The 17,015-nt window shown below is 37.4% G+C and overlaps 1 protein-coding gene across 1 annotated transcript; it reads left to right on the top strand.

The window, feature by feature from the left end:
* Nucleotides 1-8,743: 8,743 nt before the first annotated feature.
* Nucleotides 8,744-12,846, top strand: LOC117298067 (dnaJ homolog subfamily B member 4-like). The gene is made up of 3 exons (XM_033781295.1): nucleotides 8,744-9,000; nucleotides 9,971-10,848; nucleotides 11,736-12,846. The coding sequence occupies exons 2-3, from the start codon at nucleotides 10,027-10,029 to the stop codon at nucleotides 11,961-11,963; spliced, it is 1,050 nt and encodes a 349-aa protein (XP_033637186.1). The 5' UTR covers nucleotides 8,744-9,000; nucleotides 9,971-10,026; the 3' UTR covers nucleotides 11,964-12,846.
* The last annotated feature ends 4,169 nt before the right edge of the window (nucleotides 12,847-17,015 follow it).

Raw genomic sequence — 17,015 nt, 5'->3', positions numbered from 1 at the left:
TGATCAGAGGTGGGTCAGGATGTCAGGTCCTATAGCTTCGCGCTAAAACATTTAAATTGAGATCGAAAGGAAGGATTAGGATCCGAGGGCGAGGGTATACCGTTATAGTTATGCTCATTGTTGGGGTGAAGGTTTATCTTGGGGCAAGAGTTAAGGTTTTAGGGTTAGGGTCGGTTAAGGATAGTTTGGGTAACTAACCCCGACCCTTCATTAACTCTACATAAAAATGTAACAGAGTGAAAAATACACCACTCTTTACATTTCGAGTTGTCCCTCAAATGGCTCTTTAAAAGGAGTGGTGGTTACTTCAAAGTTTAGAGGGGTTTCATTCCAGGACAGAGTGAAAAATCACTCAAAAAGATGCAAACTTCAATCTAAAAAGGTTGGAAGACCACTCGAAAAAGAGTTGTCCCTCATATGGCTCTTCAAAGAGTGCTCATTTTCACTCTTTTAAGAGAGCTAGATAACCTTATAACCCCGCCACTTACCCTTATCATTGTGAGGCAGGGTTTGGCTTGGGATACGCTTAGAGTAGACTTAGGATTAGGGGTATAGCTTTAGTCTCGGCTGACGATTTATGGTTGTGGTTATGGGTTGTATGTATTGAGTTCGGTAAGAGGGTTAGAGTTAGGCTCAGGCTAAGGGTTAAGGCTATGCTTATAATTATTTGGGTTAGGGTCAGGCTGAGGTTTATATAGAGTCATTGTTAGTGTAAGGCTAGGGTTAGGGTTAGGGTTAGTCTAGGTTCCTAGACCATTGGTGTTGCGTGGTCACACACAACCAACCATCCGATTATGCACGGCAAAAACTGTACACGCTTGTGATGAACGAACGCTAGCGGGCGCTCTGTTTCTCTGATTTCCTGTGCTCAGAGAAACAGAGCGCCCGCTAGCGTTCGTTCATTACAAGCGTGTACAGTTTTTGCCGTGCATAATCGGAACGTTGGTTGTGTGTGACCACGCAACACCAATGGTCTAGGAACCTAGACTAGTACATGTGTATAGGGTACGGGAAGGGTACGTGTTTGGGGTATTGGAAGGGCTCTATGGGGGCTAGGGTTAGTGATTACAGGTCAGGCCAAAGGCTTTTTGGATCATATAGGCTAATGTTTAAGTTGGGGTATAGGATTAGCAATACATGTCACGATTATAAGGGTTAGTGTATTATCTATAGACAGTTGGCACTTTGAAAAGTGTACTTAATTCTACCCCTGTTGAGCTTGTGGGTTTCTAAGATAAAACAGGTTAAGTAATTGTTTTAACTGTAACCATAAATTTACAACTTTAAGCCTAAATGTATAACTGACATTGCTTACCTTTAATTAAAACTTTTAACAAATTTTATTTCAAATACCAAGTACTAAACTACAAAAGGGAACTGATAAATGGGTAAATTCAAAATAATTTTGGGTTGAACAAAGAGCACTAATAGAGTGGCAGTTACAGCTATAGGGTGTATGTTTCAGAGTGGCAACCCACAAAAAGATATTGACAAAATGGAAACCGCCAACAGTAGGGCCCAATAGCTCTGTAGGTGGAGCACCCAGCATGTTAATCCGGAGGTCGCAGGTTCAAGTCCCACTTTTTTCAACCCAATTAATGTAAAGAATAAGTTTTATAACAATTTAAAATTAGGTGTAGGCTTACACTATTTTAGATTTGCTTTCTCATACTGCTTTATGGCTCACTCGATAACGTTTAGCTAGTGTTGTAACTTAACAATTTTTTATTAAATATTAAAGATGCTATGTCAGATTTTTGGCCCCCAACATAAAAAAATAGATTTTTTTTAAGTGAATGGTATTTCAAAGAGTATCACCCGCTCTAACGAAAAAAAGTTTAACTTTTACTTTTAATGGTCAGGAACCATGAACAAAATTAAAACGTTTCTTATAAAACACATAAGAATTGGTCATGTGATATATTGTCGGGATCCCGACAAAATCTAATTTTGAGCACTTTATTTCACTGCTACTAATAATTGGCGGACTTTTTCGGGCAATGGCTCAAATGAAGTGTAAATTTCTCGATCCCCATCAAATAGGCCCTACCTATTGAATTTTAAATCAAAATTTTTGGGTCAAATCGGCCAAAAATCTGACATAGCATCTTTAATTTCACAAAGACTGATGAATTACAAAAATTTCAAATTTCAGAGGTGCTTAAGTACAAAATCTGGCTGAGGAACAAAATTATGCTCGCCAGAACAAAGTTAGGCGTAGGCCAGCCTATACCAGCCAAAACAACAAATTATGCCTATATAATCTGTGGCTGGTAACCTGCTCTTTGCTGAGCAGACAATGGTAGCTAGCGAGCAATATTAACTGCCTCAGCAGCTCTATGCAATTGACCCTTGTTGTACATTAGCTGATCTTTTGAATTATTACACTGATCAAACCAACACAGTTCAATTAAGCTAGGTACTGCAGGGCTACTGTTACAAGCTGCAGCCAGCACAATGTCAGAAATATTTGAGTCAACGCCCTTCTTTCAGTGATAAGTGTAGGCCTATATACCATTAATTTGTTCTTAACAAATTCAAGGTTTTTACTTTAGAGTTATGAATGTTGCAGTCTATCAAACTTCAGACAACCTGCTAAAAGAGTAGTTATTAGTCTTATCTCTAGGCCTGTGCTGTCTTACCATTCATTCAAACCCATACGGGCAACCGACATCATTTTACTCCATGGGACAATCTGCTCTTTTTTCCTCTTGTTGCATGTCTTCTTTTCCCCTCCTTTCGTCGCAGCGCAGCGCTCAAAACTAAGCAATTGAAGGAAGTTATTTGCTATATGAGCCCTCATATATGAAATGAATAGCATTTCAGGACCTGGGTTTCCCATAAGACTCCCCCTCCCTCATATTTTTATTTTTATTTTACCTTGATCAAAATTATTACTGGACGAAGCTATAATTATTGTTTATTGTTTATTTATCTATTTTAAACAAATAATTTAATTTTCATGTTATTCCTGCTCAGTTTAGAATGTCTACATTCAGAATTGACTGCAATATTTGATATTATGAAGATGTAAATATTAACTTAGCTGGACTAAATTATCTATTTACCACTCCTATATCAACTATTGGTCATCAATATTAATAATGAATGCAGATTTGACAGGAGTAATGTGAATACACTTTAAGTCAGATTTATTCCGACGCGAAGGCAGTTATGCTATGAGTTAAAAATTTAAATTTATGTATACGCTGATAATAGGAATATGCTCATATTAATTTAGCTTGTCTAAATTATTTATGCAATATACTCCTAAATCACACAATATACATCAAAATGAATGGTGATTTTTTGTTAACCTCTCCCGAAAGCCTCTGATCCCTAGCTCAGCCCATTCTCACCCAGCCCCCACTTCCAGGACCTCCATGTAATGTACAATTGGACTAAACAAATTTGACGGCATGATTACCCTATAAAACATGCACACTTAGTGTGATGGGTGTTGTGCGTAGATTACAAATCACAGTATGGGGAAAGTGTAGAATTTAATTTTAAATGTTTCATTACCCTAGAGCCTATTGTTTTCTTGAAAATAACACTGATATTTTTTTTTAAGAATTAATATCAAAAAGTTATTTTGATTTGGTACTCATAGTGTTAAGTTTTTTTAAATGATTTAAATCATGACAATATTATAAACATGACATCTGATGTCTTGAAGAATCAACCCTGACCGAGATTTCCAGTTAGATTAGTCACCTATATTTTAAAAAGCATCATTGGGTTCGACCAATATGCACATCAAGAAATACCAAGAATGTGTGACGTCACCTTGAAAGCTGCACAAGCAAGGACAACATCAACAAAATCACAGAACCTCTTGGGAGAAATGGGCAGTACGAGGGGTGGGACTCTGCAAGAGAACGGGTTAGATCTTCTCTTACTCTTTGCAGTCTTCATCTTGCCTTGATCTTGAATCTTGAAAGGTCAACTTGCGTTATCCGACCTCCACTATCACTTTTTCAAATCCAACAAATCTTGTTTTTTATCAAGTTACGAACAAGCAGAAAACTTACATGAACAGGACTTTTTTTTATAGAAAGGTCAATGGAATTATTTTTTTAAATAACCACTGATTCTTTTGGGGAACAATCTCATTAGAGATGGTTTCATGTGCATTTAATTTAATTCATTTATATACCTTATGCATTGACGTCATCAAGCGGCCATCTTAGTGGAAAAACGGTGACGAAACAATCGAAACGCACAGATTTGTACGCGCGGCGCACAGGATTGGCCTATGAACAACCTCCTTTTGACCTCTAGGTGAGGGCGCCCTACTGAAATGACGTCATGTGCATAAGGTCTATTGACTGAAACTTGTTTTCCACTGTGAAGCCGTAAAAATAATAATATTGTTTTTCTCCATAAACTTTACTTGATTGTATTTACTATCAGTTGCTCAAGAGATCAAAATAATAAAAATATTTTTGCAAATCGCAAAAGAGAACTAAAAAAGGTGGAGGTCGGATATACGGCAAAGTTCTCTTTACCTTGGTCCTTTGGTGGACTCCAATGTACGTCAAGGTCCATAGACAAAACCCACACACAAGATTAACTCTCATCTGGTAGGTCTCTTGTACCGAGCACCTGAAAAATAAAAATAAAATAACAATTAAAAGGTAACCAAAATTCGTAAAATTATTATAAATAATTTGTTTCTTCTTCAAAAATACTTTTAAAGGAACACGTTGCCTTGGATCGGACGAGTTGGTCTATAAAAAGCGGTTGTAACAATTTTTTATAAAATGCATATGGTTGGAAAGATGTCTTAAAAGTATAATACAATGATCCACACAAATTTGCCTCAAAATTGCGTGGTTTTCCTTTTACTGTGCGAACTAACACGATCGGCCAATTTGACTCCCATAAATGGCCGACCGTGTTAGTCGACGAGGTAAAAGGAACACCGTGCAGTTTAGAGGCATGTTTGTGTGGACCATTGTATTCTACTTTTACAACATCTTTCTACCCACATGCATTTTATAACAAACGGTTACAAACGCTTTTCAAAGACCAACTCGACCGATCAAAGGCAACGTGTTCCTTTAAGCCTTGAAATAAAAATACAATTTTGTTTCTACAAAATAATTTGTTTCAGTCTCTCAAAATGTTGAGGAACGAGATGATTACTTGAAGAACAAATACCATTTTAGGAAAAGGGATATTGATGGTACCACTTAATCACTATGAAGTCAAATTCTTCAAAGTGTATTGATTGGGGAAGTCAAATTCCTTGATATCAGAATGGACCATTCCACATAACTAGCCTATAATTGGATTATTGATTAAAGTACCCGTGCCATAAAGAACTTAGATTTTTAATTAGAAAAATAATATACTCATTATTGTGGCTAAAGAACTCAAGTTATCTTAGACAATAGCTGGCATGTAAAGAAGTCACCTAGATGTAAACATTATTGTAAAATGCAAGTATCTGGATTAAGTCGGGGTATTTCTACGCCTTAAAATGCTAGACATATAGGAAAATAAATCAATTACTGGGTAAAACCAATCAACTGAAAAAATTAGATACGTTAGCTTGGCATGTAAGAATTAATTCAGTAGGATGCGGTGTTTTGTTGTGGGTGCAGTTTTTGTTTTCAATAGTCTGGTTTTGCTTGTGTTTTAATGTTTTCTTTGGATAACTTTCCGTATGGCGCCACCACTTTTTCACTCATTTTTACAAAAAGGGATATATCAATCAGGTAAATTTAGATACTATATTATTTTATTTCGAATGAAAAAGTGGTGGCGCCATACGGAAACTTTTCCTCTTCTTTTGTGTGATTTTAAATGTTTCACAGTGCAATCACCTTTTTATATTGTATAATTATATTTTTATCATTGGCAGGGGTCTGGTTTTACACATCTTCTGATGACAGTTTTATACTTTTGTTTTAACCTTGACAGCCCCTGTACAACTTGTAACTATTGTGCATGTCTAAAGATTTAAAATAAATAAAATAAATATGATGTAAAATTCGTTTGGAAATGCACAGGATATATTTTGTAAAATACCTAAGATGGAAGCGGTATGACCCTTCAGATTTGTTATAAAGAAGTAGGCTCTTAACGCATTTGAAATTTAATAATATTTTTATACGGAAACGAAACCGGCCTATTAGGAAACGAAATAACATGTTGAGGAGAACGAACAAAAGAATCAGAGGAAGAAACTATAAACAAATAGTAAACTTAGGATAAGATTGTGTTAATCTCTTTTGTGGGATTGTTGGTTAAGAAAAATGCATGCCGGTGTGGTATTCGTTGTTGTGGGAATAAAATAATAGTATTTTAATCGATTTTCTACCTGTTGACCTGTGGTCCGTTTTCCCGAGAGTCTTCACTCCTCCCGGCTCGGTACTTCCACCGCTCACCGCCTCTGTCGTTCCCCGTCTTTGACCTGGAAAGGCAAATCGATGTTCAGTTTGAGCTCAAAGGAGTTATTTAGCGCTTACCGGACACTTTACGTTCACGATTTTGGTAAAAATGTAATTATTATGAGCCATTACCTCAACAAGCTAGCGTCGAAAGTAGTTGGAACAATTCGGCTTTAGTATACATGTAGTAGTGTAGTTTTTATCGGCAGCAGGTAGGCTTCAGCTCCCCCATGTAGCTCTCTCCAGCCATTCATGCAATAGTCTCTCAACTCCAACGTTAAAAAAAAAAAAAACGTTAGTTTCTGGTGGCCCGTGACAAATGAAATGCAACGGTTTTCGGATAAGATATTATAGGGCTGACAGTCTTGGTTCTGCCTCTAATAGAGAATATCACAACTGGTTCTACATTGTACTGCCGAAATATTTTTGAAAATACACAAAAATATGAATTTTGATACATTTTACAACTAAAGTTCGTCCGGAGGAAACGAGATGTCTAACGGGTCCCACGTTGAAGGGAGAGATACGCCCATGTTGTACTCCATCCTCCACCATTGCACGACACGAAATGCCACACTGTATTCTCCCATAATGAGTCTTCGAAAACAGCGCCTGTAAAACTCCTAATTTGCATAACAAAAGATCTTTATGTGGTGATTATGGGGTGACATTCCAAAGTGAACACGTTCCATTGAATGTACTTTTTGTAAAAGTCCAGTGTCTTGGCGGGAAATAGCTTGTCTGCCGTCTGCGGGCAGCATTTTATTCTTAACATCAAAATTGCCAATGTCGTTTAATAGTGATTTTCAATGGGGAATGTTCTTCTAGATCGATTCAAAAATGGGAATCCTTAACAACAAATCAGGAACATTTTTGAGGATGGCAATTCTATTGTTCAGGTAAATAAAATGCCTGCAGGCATGGGGTGTGGATGGGCTTGGCCAGTTCGCCTCAGTTTTGTTCTTTGATTTGTAAAATTCATCTCTTATAAAAATAGAATTAAACAGATAACAGAAAACTAGTAAACTTTGAATATTCACTTATTTCCTCACCCCTCTAAATTTTGAAGTAAAGCTTGTTGGCCTAACTGTTTTGTGTAGGCCTATGTGTTTTTTCATGTTATTAAAGGACATTATATTTTGGGTCTTTCTTTCTGTTCCCCTTTTCTGTGCAACTGTTTACTTTATATGTTTGTTATTTTCAGGGTTTTTTCTCTTTTCTAATTGCTAGAAATTTGAGGTTCACGCGTGCCTTTAAAAAATTATGTTGGGTCTTTTATATTCAAACAACAAGTGTAAGTTTTAAGTTTCCCATGCCTTGAGTTTGTTCATGTTAAAGATACTGGACACCTTTAGTAATAATAAATTGTCAAAGACCAGTCTTCTCACTTGGTGTATCTCAACATATGCACAAAATAATAAATCTGTGAAAATTGGAACTCAATTGGTCGTCGAATTTGCGAGATAATTAATAATGGGGGAAAAACCACCTTTGTCACACAAAGTTGTTTGCTTTCAGATGCTTGATTTCGGAACCTCAAAATGGATTTTGAGGTATCGAAATCAAATTAAAATATTTCACTGAGAAAATTACTTTACTCGAAAACTACGGTTACTTCAGAGCATGGAGGGAGCCGCTTCTCACAACGTTTCATCAGCAGCTCTCCATTGCTTCTTACAAGTAGTTTTTTTTTATTTGGACTTATTACCATTAGTGTACAGTGCCTTTAAACCAAACTTCCCGGATACCCCTTTTTGCAACTCTTTGGCAAAACCCTTTGGGGGGGGGGGGGGCGTTGATTGTTTTAATCCCATTAGACCTAGATGACTTGAATCCAGCAAACAAAACTATATCACCTTTGAATATTCAATATGCCGAAACGGATTGAAGCGGTTTAAATGATGGAACTGCACATCTGAGAAGCGTTACTGCCAGTAACCCCCCCCCCCCCCAATGTATTGTTTGTGTTTTTTCAAGGCAAACTCTTCCAATAACTTAATTAGGTTACACACAGAAAATACGGGGTGAACAAAATACAAATATACACTAGCATAAAAACAAAAATAAAGAGGGCCTATTATTGGCCTACTTTTATTTTTATTTTTATTTTTTAACCCCAAATAATAGGGAGGTCTGCGAGGGGGCGATTGGCCAAACGACTGAAAAGCAAGTCTAAATTGTGGAGGAATACCTATGACATCATCCTTGTTTTCGAGAAAGTTCGAATACACTGGTCCCAATCACCCACTCCATTCCATTATCACTGAGTTCATCAGCTGGCAGCACCAGTGAAATAATTATAAACACAAAGTACACGTCCGTCGGTGACATTAGGCGTTTCCTGAAATTTCTACGACAGTCCGGAAGTTTTATTTGTCAATATATAAAGGTAACAATCGGGCTGGTTCTTTAGTATCAAGTGACACTAGATCGAAGACAGCACGGTCAATTTGGATAGACAACTAGTGGGTAAAGTCAACGTGGGACAGTGGAGATTTCGGTGGTGTTTTCTTGTGGGTTTTAAACCGATTCAGTCAAAACTCAGTTGAAACCGGAAGTTGAAAAGCGACGGTATTTCAACCACAGTTGAGTAGAGCAGGTAATGTTGGTTGATTGTTTTTATTATTTCGAGTAATTGGTTCATGATAAACTAGCTGATACTGATATTATTTATGTAGTGAAATAGCATGAGTGAGTCAGTCCTGTCAGTGAGAACACTATCACAAATTCATATATGAATATGATGATCCGTGCGACCTGCAGTGCAACTGTGCCAGTGACCAGGCAGAAGAGCACGAAATAGGACCCTCTTTCTGAGTTCTGACACACAGGCCCGGTCGCACTAAATACCGACAACTCACGACCCCTCATGACAACTCATGACAACAAATTTTGAAATGCACTTTAAAAGAACCTTTGTCGTTTGAATGAACCAAAGTCAACCGTTAAATATATGGTGTAACAGAGCATAATTCTAAATCACTTTCAAACTGTTGAAAAAATTGTATTCTTAATAGTAAAAAAGGGTTGTTTTAACCCGAATTAGCAACGACCGGTATTATCCAGACATGCTGTGGACAGTGGTGTCAGGGACCAATTTCATAAGAACTGCTATTGTTGAAGCTTTGCTGTTTTTGTATGGTGTGGAGAAATAAATAGTAAACTTGCGGGTACAACCCTGGTACTTCTAGAAACTATAAGGCTCACGGGGGAGCCGCTCACGGGGGAGCCTTATAATAGTTTCTAGAAGTACAACCATGGTACAACCATGTGCAATAAATCTGTTATGAGTGAGTGTTGGCTTTGAAAAGAGCCAGTTCGGTATCGACGCTTCAAACAGTATACTCTGCTTGACTGTTTGAAATGGCGAGACCGACCGAGCCGGCTCATTTCAAAGACAAGCAGAGTATACAGTTCAAACTAACACTTACTCATAAGAGATTTACACATGAATGTACCCGAAAGCTTACTATTTATTTATAGGCCTAGTTCCTTCTTAACATAAAAGAACATAAAAAATGATAAATTGTATAATGGAACTTTATTTCTCATTTCATCCGTTCATTTAGGTCTCTACTTGAAAAGTTTCTATTCATTGAGTTGAATCAGCTTTACCAGCAGAACAATGGGAGGAAAGGACTACTATAAAATTCTTGGCGTGGCCCGTGAGGCTGGTGATGATGACATCAAAAAAGCCTACCGTAAAATGGCCCTCAAATACCACCCGGACAAAAACAAAAGTAAAGGTGCGGAAGAAAAATTTAAGGAAATCTCAGAGGCCTACGAAGTCTTGAGCGACAAAGAAAAGAGAGCTATCTTTGATAAGTACGGTGAGGAGGGTCTCAAGGGAGGGTCGGGCCCAGCATCGGGGGGTGGAAGTGGTGGTAACTTCAAGTGGACGTATCATGGCGATCCCAATGCCACATTTCAGAGTTTCTTCGGCGGTGAGGACCCGTTCAAGATCTTCATGAACTTTGGAGGGCCAGGAAGCAGTGGTGGACGAGGGGGTCAACATATATTCTCGACCTCCACTGGAGGTGACCCGATGGACGTTGACGATGATTTTGGATTCCCTGGGTTTGGGATGCCTGGAATGCCAAGGATGCCAGGTATGCAATCAGCCGGAAAGAGGCAGGACCCTTCTGTTCATCATGATCTCAGAGTTTCCCTCGAAGACATTAACAGAGGATGTACAAAGAGAATGAAGATCTCAAGACAAGTGTTGAATCCTGATGGACGCTGTAAAAAGACTGAAGACAAAGTACTAGAAATCAACGTCAAGCCGGGCTGGAAAGCTGGAACAAAAATAACATTTCCCAAAGAAGGCGACCAGTCACCGAACAGAATACCAGCGGATATTGTATTCACATTGAAGGACAAACCACATCAGTATTTTCAGAGAGATGGTAGTAATTTGCACTACAAAGCCAAGGTTTCACTGAAACAGGTAAGCAACAGTAACACCAACGTCAGGGTTCTCCCTAGACCCAGTAGCTGGGGCGCAGTACTAAAAAAAACTTTAAAAACTTTTGACTTTATCGGTTGTAGTAGCTGCCACCTGCAGCAATTTGCTATGATTTTTCTCAACCCAGCTACAAAAGATACCTCCCCCCCCCAAAAAAAAAAAAATGGGGAAAAAAGAGCTTGAAAAGCGCTTACTAGATTCTCAAATGTCAAAGATGAATCATCAGTCATTTCATTGTACTCGCGATCATTTTCTGTGCTTTTAATTGAGATTTTTAAGTCTAATCATCAAAGAAACGATGATAAGTATTAAGTCCCCAAAGATATTCTGCACTTAGTATCAAAAACATTCACGGATGCCCTGCTGTTTCGTCGTAATCAACTGCAGTTTACTGGCACACTGGTTACTGCAGGAAGTGCGCACACTCAACCATTAACTTTTAACAGTGTTCTGCTAAACGGGCATTGATTTACATCCATAAAACATCAGCTGTATCGATACCGCAACAACAGCGGAACAGCTGGGCGCCAGTTACTGGGTCTGTCATACATTAGATTCTTCCGAGAATTTTTCAAAACAGTGGACTCCCTTGTGATTCTTCTTTTTCAGAACAAAACTTTTAAAAAAACAGGCACTTCATGGAGACAATGAAGCGATCGACTCCATGCCCCCTGGTCATTGCCTTGGTGCCCTTGAAATGCTCTAGTAGAAATTTACAATTTGCTCAAAAGTTGCCCTTGAGGTTTATCAAGGAGAAAATGCATTGGTGCCCTTGCCCTTTCAAAAACAGAACATACAGGCAAAAAAGAAAAAACCAAGATACAAATTTCAAACAAACGCTGACCATTTCTTATCTCTTTTCCTTCCAGGCCCTTGTAGGAACCACACTACGCGTTCCCTCTATTAACGGTGGCACAATGTCTGTAGCCTGTAATGAAATCATCAAGCCCAACTCAACAAAGAGGGTAAGTGGGGAAGGGCTCCCTCTACCCAAGCAACCCTCGCGCAAAGGAGACATGATCGTCAACTTTGATATCGTCTTCCCTGATTACCTTAACAAGTCGACAAAGGAAGTTATATCTGATTGCCTTCCGTAGAACTATTACACAAACTCGTCCAATGTGGTTTTAAAATAACCGACATAGATTATCTTTCTGGTGACTGTGGAAATACACAAGGACTTGCATCTTGTTTCAGCAGCCAGAGTGTTTTCATCAACTCCCAAGACAAGTTTTTACAACCACATCAGAAAGTAAGAATCGTTATTCAGTCTCAGGAGACGCTACCTTATGCCCTTCCTGTTCAGGAGAAAAGAACACTTCATAATCAGATGTTTGATGCTGGTTAAACTTAACAGTACAATGTAACTGAACAGGCTGGTTTGAGTGGGTGGAACTTTGTGTTGTAATGCAATGGGTGTAGTAAAGGTTTGATGCTTACGTTGAATCCTTAGCACAGTTGCTATGTCATTAACACTGCTAACCGTTAGTAAACTTCACTTTTTTGGTCTACCTAATTTAAATGAGGGAGAACACATTTGGCTATTTCATGATCAAACGTCAACAAGAAGTGTTTCTAGATAGTTTGATTGTAACATGATTGTTGTGAAAAGCATCCACACTAAATATATTTTATTTCGTCTGTAAAAACAAAAGTTTATATCATCACTAATGGACAGTGTTGATTTAAACAGACCTGAAATTCTTTGATGAAGATAAGAGATTAAATTTTGTAAAGAGAAATGATAACTGCCACCAAAAAAAAATCTCCCTTGAGGTGATCATTTATTCATTTAGTTTTGTATTAGTATATTTGTTTATTTAATTATTTGGTCATCTTATTTATTTGTAACAATTACTGTTGTTTTTTTCTGAGAAAACGGTCTGAAAGCTACCTTCTTGGATATGTTGGATGAAAACATTTAAAAGATAACACTTCGGAAAGAAAGGGAAATAAAGAGAAAACTGAAATGTTACAGAATTTCCTTTATGGAGATTGCCTTTAACTTGCTGCCAGTAAATTGTCTTTATATACACTTAATTATATATACACTTATGGGCCCAATTTTATTGCTCTGCTTGCTGCTGAATTATGGGCTTACGATCACTGTTATCTGCTTACTGTGCAGGAGCTAAATTCTGCGCAAGCTGTTAAAGCGCAAAGTTCACTGTTTTCGAAAGTTTTTGCCAATTCTTTGCTTGCAATAAGCAGAGCCATGCAATTTGGCCCAGTATTGCCTGTCACAGTTCTTGTAGCATGTCTAAGGTCATGCAGAGAGTCCAACTCGGGCCTGTATGCTTCGTTTTTGAAGGGGCAAGGGCACCAGGGCATTTTTTCCTTGGTAAAGGACACCCTATGTCATAAACTTGATTTCATTGATGATACCCGCTGTACCGCTGCTAAAATATAGGATTTCAAACTGCCTCTAGCTACCGGGCTTTCCCGATGGTCTAGTTGGTATGACATTGCTCTAGAATTGCAAAGTTCGTGGGTTCGAATCCCACCAGAGAAATTTGCCTGTGCTTTTTTTTCACAGAACTTGGGTATAGTACTGAGTATACAGTGCTAATACCCATCTGTGTTTGGTAAAACCAAAATTTATAAACTTTGTTTATTTATTTATTTATTTCTTTATTTCTTTTAAGATACTATGTTATTATGAGAAGCATAGGAAAATGTAAATTCAGGTCATGACCTTTTCTTTGACCTTTTTGATATAGAGTGGATGTAGGTCAGATCTTGGGCATTTTGGTGTGAGCCGTTTTCGGGTTAATAAAAAAGGAAAGGGTGCGTGTAGGGTGCTTAAGTTACAAGTTATGCATCAAAGAAAATGCCAAGCTGCAATTGGTGCCAAATACATGTACTTCATGTACAGTACAAATGCTTAAAATGAGTAAACTTTTGAATAGTACATTAACTTTGTAAATAGCGTCATCAAGTGTGTGTTTTAAATTAACAGCTAAATTGATTTAGCTTTTTTTTTTCAATATCCAAACATGTAATTTGTTATATGCATGATGTGTGTTTTCAGAGTTGTTGTATTTTAAAAGCGTTCTTGTTCAATACAGAAACTGTGTTCAGGGTAAAACTGATCCAGTGTCTGAGTAACGGGCCTTTATTCGGTATCTGGGTATTTGAACTTTTGAATATTGGCTTAATCCCAGAATGATAGGATATTTTTCAATAGTTCAACCGGAAATGATTTAAGCTGACTGTTTTTTTTTTTTTTTTTTTAGGTTTATGACTCATTTCATAGGGCCTGGAATTTATACACAGACCACAGAGACATGGTCTCAAGGCCCTGGTCTTGGCCTTGCTTGGCCTTGATGCCCCTTAAAGAGTTTCCAGTATGTTTTAAGATTCTCCAATTGAAGTGCCCTTTGCAAAGTGCAAACCGACTTGTCCTCAGTTGGACGTAATTCCAGACCAACGCTGAATACTTTGTACATGTATTGATAAATTGAGCAAAATAGTTTCTTCCAATGTCCAAAGAATTTAGGGTGGGGGTGTGGTCACCCCCACCCTCCTTCGTCAGGCCAGTATCATATGCCAGTATTCCACTTGCAGATTAATATGTTTGTGCTAAGCGTATACATAATCACTTGTGCTCAATTTCATAGAGCCGCTTAAGCAGAAAATATTACCTTTTTAAACAAACTTCTGTTTTAAGTAATGAGCAGGGTATCACTCACAGATGGCTAAAAATAATTTGTTTTAAAACGTTTACAACAAATGTTTTACCTATTTAACACGGATTAATACATGTGCAATTAAAGGGAAGGTACCCGTTTGGTAGTTACTCAAAACAAATATTAACTTGAAAACTGACTTGTGTAACGAGCATTGGAGAGCTGTTGGTGGTATAAAACATTGTTAGAAACGGCTCCCTCTGAAGTAGCATAGATTTTGAGAAAGAGGTAATTTCTCACTAAAATAATAAAAGACTTCTAGCTAGAAGTCTTTTATTCCCAACTGAAAGCACACAAATTCGTCCAAGAAGGGTGTTTTTTCTGTCATCATTTTCTCGCAACTCCGATGACCAATCGAGCTAAAATTTTTGCAGGTTTGTTATTTTATGCTTGTGTTGGGATACACCGAGTGAGAAGACTAGTCTTTGACAACTACCAAAGGAAACAAACTCAAACAAATAAACACCTTATTGAAGTTCATGGTTAATGTTTTCAGTCCTCAAAAGACCAAGGAAAGACATTTTTGAGGTTATTTTGTGGTGGTCAAAATGATGGCACTATTTCAATTAAAGGGTCTGTATATGTTTGTTTATTATTCTGAACATTATATTGAATGTGTTTTCTAAATATCTCCTTGATTGTTGTACAAAGTAAGTACAAGTTCACGTACATAAATCATACAAGCTGCTGACTTAACAAGTGTCTCAAACATCATCTTATAGTCATGAATTGAAGACTTTGTAATTATTTTCTATCTAAGAGCTTATCTTTGTATTAAGTTTTGAGAAAGCTAAGGTCAGTGTTGTGGTTAAAAACTTTGTTAGCATGAACCAAAGTGATTTTTTACATTTAAAAATTATAGACAAAGGTCATAGTGCATAAAGGACTGACATTAATGTGTTATGTGCCACAAAGAAGTCTCTGAAAATGAACAGCTCTGTATATTTATATGTTTGTAAAAAAAAAACTTCCATGCTTTAAGGAAACTTTTGTGCATAGAAAACTTTAAAATGGTTCTACCTGTAGGTCGTGGGAGGGTAGAATGTGAAGTTGACGTTTAACGTCTTTATTTATCTTCAAGTACGCGCTAATCCTCCAATCAGATTGGCAGAATGGAGTGGTGATAAAAACCTATATTGCACGGCTAATATCACTACCATGCATGTTCTATGTCACACGCCAAGTTTACTTGAAGATAAATACGTTACCACACGCGCGCTCGTGGAAAGACGGAAAATATAGCGCGTTTGCGTCCCATATCCAACTCGGCCAAAGATGCAGAACACTATATTTTTCCGTATTCCACTCGCGCTTGTGTGATAACTTATAACATGTAGCTTAATTCATGATTGGCGCATGATATTCATAAAGCTCGAAAGTGATTTGTTTTGTATTCTTCAAAAGATTTAAAATGGCTTTAATAGAAAGGAACGTTAGAAGGGCATTAAAAAAAACATTTAGCAATGAGCTGTATTTATTTCGTAGTATTTGGTTTAAACATAATTTTTGTAAAACCTGTTTTATGCAAAGTAACCCTTTAGTTTATAACTACAATATATTGTATATATTATACTCCATAAGAAAAGAAAAGGATTGTTGAATTTATTAAAACGAAATGTACATAAATGTACATTATATTTTTTAACAAAATGTTCAGATTTTTGACTGTTTTTTTTCCCCCATGGAAATGGCTGGCTTTTTGGCTTACTTCCGCAGCCCCTTCATTATGGACCAACTTACCAGGGGTCAACTTCACAAAGATAACTTTGGACTAGTCCTAGGACTCTAGTCTTAACTCGAGATAAGACTAGTCTTTACTTCTTGGAGATTCCCTGGAACTGTCTGCAAGTAAATTGCTAAGTGTGACAACATGACCCTATGATTTATAACTCATCTTGTTGTGGACATGCAGGATCTGCAGTCAGATTTTTACAGACAACATTCTCGGTTTTCTAATGACTGAAGTAACTTTGAGGAAGCAGTTAATAATTTTTACTTAAACCTGTTACTTCCTGGAATCTGAGGCACATAATGTTGTAATTATCCACAACGACCGAGCAACAGGTTACAGCCCAACAATCTCAATTGCAATATATCTTTCCATCTTTTGCCAGATGAAAAACAGACATTCCGAAACACGTTTGGCAAAATATCAACAAGTAACTGGCAATGTTAAACAACAATTTGTTTAATCAAGGAGTGTTTTTTGGAATAAATGTATTACCTCTAAAGGGAACGAAAGCATACCTTTGTTGGGTTTTAAAGAGAGTTTGATTGGTATTATCCATAAAACCTCAAGTAAAAATGTAGCGTTTTTTAAGATTTTGTGAAGAATCTGGAGGGGTAACTGTCCACGCAGGAATAATAATCCATAATTAGAAAACACAATCTGAGTTTTTCAAATTCCTCTCTCTCCAACACCTCATCCCTAGCCTTTACATGGAATTGTTTTTAAAATTA

This window comes from Asterias rubens, chromosome 12, assembly GCF_902459465.1.
Source record: "Asterias rubens chromosome 12, eAstRub1.3, whole genome shotgun sequence".
Classification (NCBI taxonomy): Eukaryota; Metazoa; Echinodermata; class Asteroidea; order Forcipulatida; family Asteriidae; genus Asterias; species Asterias rubens.
This window is presented reverse-complemented; position numbering and strand designations above follow the sequence as displayed.

What these genes read in the sequence shown, in the direction of transcription:
- LOC117298067 (XM_033781295.1), top strand. Translation starts at nt 10,027, where the DNA reads ATGGGAGGAAAGGACTACTATAAAATTCTTGGCGTGGCCCGTGAGGCT. An exon ending in CCAAGGTTTCACTGAAACAG is followed by an intron (nt 10,849 to 11,735) that starts GTAAGCAACAGT and finishes TTTTCCTTCCAG; the next exon opens with GCCCTTGTAGGAACCACACT.